This window comes from Podarcis pityusensis (genome assembly GCF_964106645.2).
Source record: "Podarcis pityusensis genome assembly, chromosome: 1".
NCBI lineage: Eukaryota > Metazoa > Chordata > Lepidosauria > Squamata > Lacertidae > Podarcis > Podarcis pityusensis.
The window spans coordinates 80,486,792-80,489,815 of NC_138028.1; the positions used below are offsets into that span (position 1 = coordinate 80,486,792).

The 3,024-nt window shown below is 43.4% G+C and overlaps 1 protein-coding gene across 5 annotated transcripts in view; it reads left to right on the plus strand.

Moving 5' to 3' along the window:
• Nucleotides 1-3,024, plus strand: part of RAB3IL1 (RAB3A interacting protein like 1) — a 30,517-nt gene that overhangs the window by 23,592 nt on the left and 3,901 nt on the right. For all 5 annotated transcript variants that reach the window (XM_081022575.1, XM_081022574.1, XM_081022576.1 and 2 more), the window contains 2 exons: nt 338-437; nt 2,083-2,149. In XM_081022575.1, coding sequence (XP_080878701.1) covers nt 338-437; nt 2,083-2,149 — 167 coding nt within the window. The remainder of the gene's footprint in view (nt 1-337; nt 438-2,082; nt 2,150-3,024) is intronic.

A 3,024-nucleotide genomic window follows, 5' to 3' on the forward strand; every position in this document is an offset into this window, starting at 1 on the left:
AAAAAGCGCTGCTTATAAGTAAGCCCTCCTGAGTTCAGTGGGGCTTCTTCCCTAAGAAATATGCTTAGGATTGCAGCCTTCATCACTGTATCCCCTGTTTGCTAAGGGTAGCAAATAACTGAAAGTGATGAAACAAGAATATGGTGTACAGTATCTTGAAGAATATGTCTCTAAAATTCCATATCCCAACGTTCTCAATAACATCATGCATTAAACTGGTGCTCTTGGTTTGGCTTTCACTAATCACCAGCATAGTTTGGCTTCTCTCTTTCTTCTTCATTCCTTTGATGAGCTGTCTTTTGAGGACAACCTGCTTTTTCTTTCTCCCCTTTTGCAGGAAATGTGCTCTAAGTGGCCTGTCTCGGGCCTGTAGGCATCGCATCAAGCTGGGAGACTCTGGGAATTACTACTACATCTCCCCTTCCTGCAGGGCCAGGGTAAGTCTCCCAAGAAGCCCTGAGATTATTTGCATAGGGGCAGGGGCAACAACCATCACATGGAACTGGTCTGGTCCTCAGCATGAAACAGTGGAATTTGCTGCCAAGGAGTGTGGTGGAGTCTCCTTCTTTGGAGGTCTTTAAGCAGAGGCTTGACAACCATATGTCAGGAGTGCTCTGATGGTGTTTCCTGCTTGCCAGGGGGTTGGACTCGATGGCCCTTGTGGTCTCTTCCAACTCTATGATTCTATGATCCTGTGGAAGTTAACACTTGCACTACAAATGTGTGCAGTCTTTTGTTTTGCTGAGAACATGATGTCCTTCTGCCATTTCTGAAGCACCCAGTGCTCTTGTACATACTGCTCGTGTACAAAACAAACTGTGTTTTTAAGTCTAACATGTATTTTTCAGGCTCAACCAGAGCTGAATTCATCAGATGCATTAAGTAAGCTGTGAAGTGGTGGATATTACACAAGTGGGACCTGTTCCCAGCTGAGGTTCTCCTCTTCATGGACCCAGCCAGTCATCTGATCCTCCAAGATGCTAAAGGGTTCTAGCAAGGCATTCGCTTCTTGCTACCCCCCTCACCCAAAATAAAAACCTGGTTCCATTTTGCTTTCCCAACTGACACACAGCATTCTTTTGCTGTTGGTCAGGCTCAGTCTGCATTGGGCTGTTCTTTGTGGGTTTTTCCTCAGTAGGTTTTTTAAATATATTGCACTTCTATAAACTTTGGGGTTTGGCTCCAATCTATCAGCACTCACCAACAGAGTTTGCTGTTAAACTGAAGATATCCACATAACACTGTTCCATTTTTCATTTAAGGAATTCATTATGGGTTCCAAGTAATCAAATAAAATGCTTCCTTACTTTTTCAGTGGAAGTCTGCGGATGGTTCTGAGGAGTTACCTCTCTTCATTCTATTCCCCCATATAGTAATCATAGTAGTACCACCAAATACATATTCAAATCTCTCACTGGAATATTTGATATTCTATAAGCCATGTGTTTGCATAAAACACAATCATTAGAACACATTATTGCTCACAGTGTGCAGAAAAGCCCTGAAACACACACACACACAAATGTTCTTTGCCATATCTGCTATGTTTATCCTTATAAACATACCTGAGCCTCTTTTTTCCATTTTTTAAAAACTTCATGAAACTCTCTTAGTCATATTGGATTTGCCTCTCCTTCTCTAGTGTGGCTTCTGTTCTTTTGTAGGATACCAAAATAATCCTGTAGCGAATCCAAAGACCCATTGTTTCCTCCTGTTGAAACATGTTTTCCCTCTTCTGTTGAGCCCATTCTTTGCAAAGGCTGCATAAATATGTAACTTATAAATGTATATCAATATATTGTAAATATTTTAGTTATCAGTATGTCAATTGTTGTTACTAATAATATTTTATTATATTTATATCCCACTTTTCCTCCATGAAGCCCACGGTGGTATACATGGTCTGTCCCCCCTTTTCATTTTATCCTCACAACAACCTTGTGGGTTAGGTTAGGCTTAAGAGGCAGTGCCTGGCCCAAAATCATCCAGTGAGCCTCATGGCTGAGTGTGGATTTGAACCCTGGTCTCCCTGGTCCTAGTCCAACATTCTAACCAGTACTCCCTCCCTCTTTATTTTTCCAGATTACAGCAGTATGCAACTTCTTCACCTATATCCGTTACATCCAGCAGGGACTGGTGAGGCAGGATGGTAAGTGATGTGTAGGCCTTTCCCATTTTGGATGTGAAGTCTTGGCTTGTTGCTTACTGGCTAGCTCCTAAGACTGTGCAACCACTTCCTAGCATGGAGGAACTGCTGACTCAGAGCTCAGCTTTTCCTTCAGAGACTTGGCAAGGAGCTCCCAAGAGGGAGGGATCGATTCTTCTGCACAGCTTGTCATTTTTACCCAAGGCAGGCTGAAGATGAATGACATTTCCACACTAGCCAAATGAAGTGTGAGGCAGAATGCAAAGCGAGGGGCAGGGAAACCAGATAAAACGAGATGAGCAAGGTGAAGGAGAAGTTTGGTTGGCTGCAAGTCCAGGTTTGATCCTGGTAGAATTTGGCCCCTTTGAAACCAAGCTCTGGTCCACAGATACTTGCCAGATCAGTGCATGGGGAAAGATGCGGTGTCAGAAATGTCAAAGCATATGCTTAAAAAGAGTATCCTAACACCATGCCTCTAACCCACAAGGGAAGTAGCTTTGCCAATCCTTAGCCTTCATTAGTGACATTCAGAAGGTGCTGCTTCTAATGTTAATGGATGATGGGTGGTATGCACATTTAATCAATGTATTTTTTAAAAAAGACAAGCTGAACATCAGCCTGCTGTGTTGCTCTCCTAGACACTAGATGGGTTGGCTTTTCCAAAAGGAGTATGTAGAATCTATTGGATACCAGCTCCCATTAGCCCTAGCCAGCACAATCAATGGTTCGGGGTGATGGAAGTTGTCATCCAACAACATCTGGAGGGCCACAGGTTCTCCACCCCAGTGTAGAGCAAAGAGGCGTACTTGTCTTCTACTTTATGGCTCTCTCTGGTGCTTCACTCTCCTCTCTCTCTCTCTTCCTCTCTCCCCTTGCAG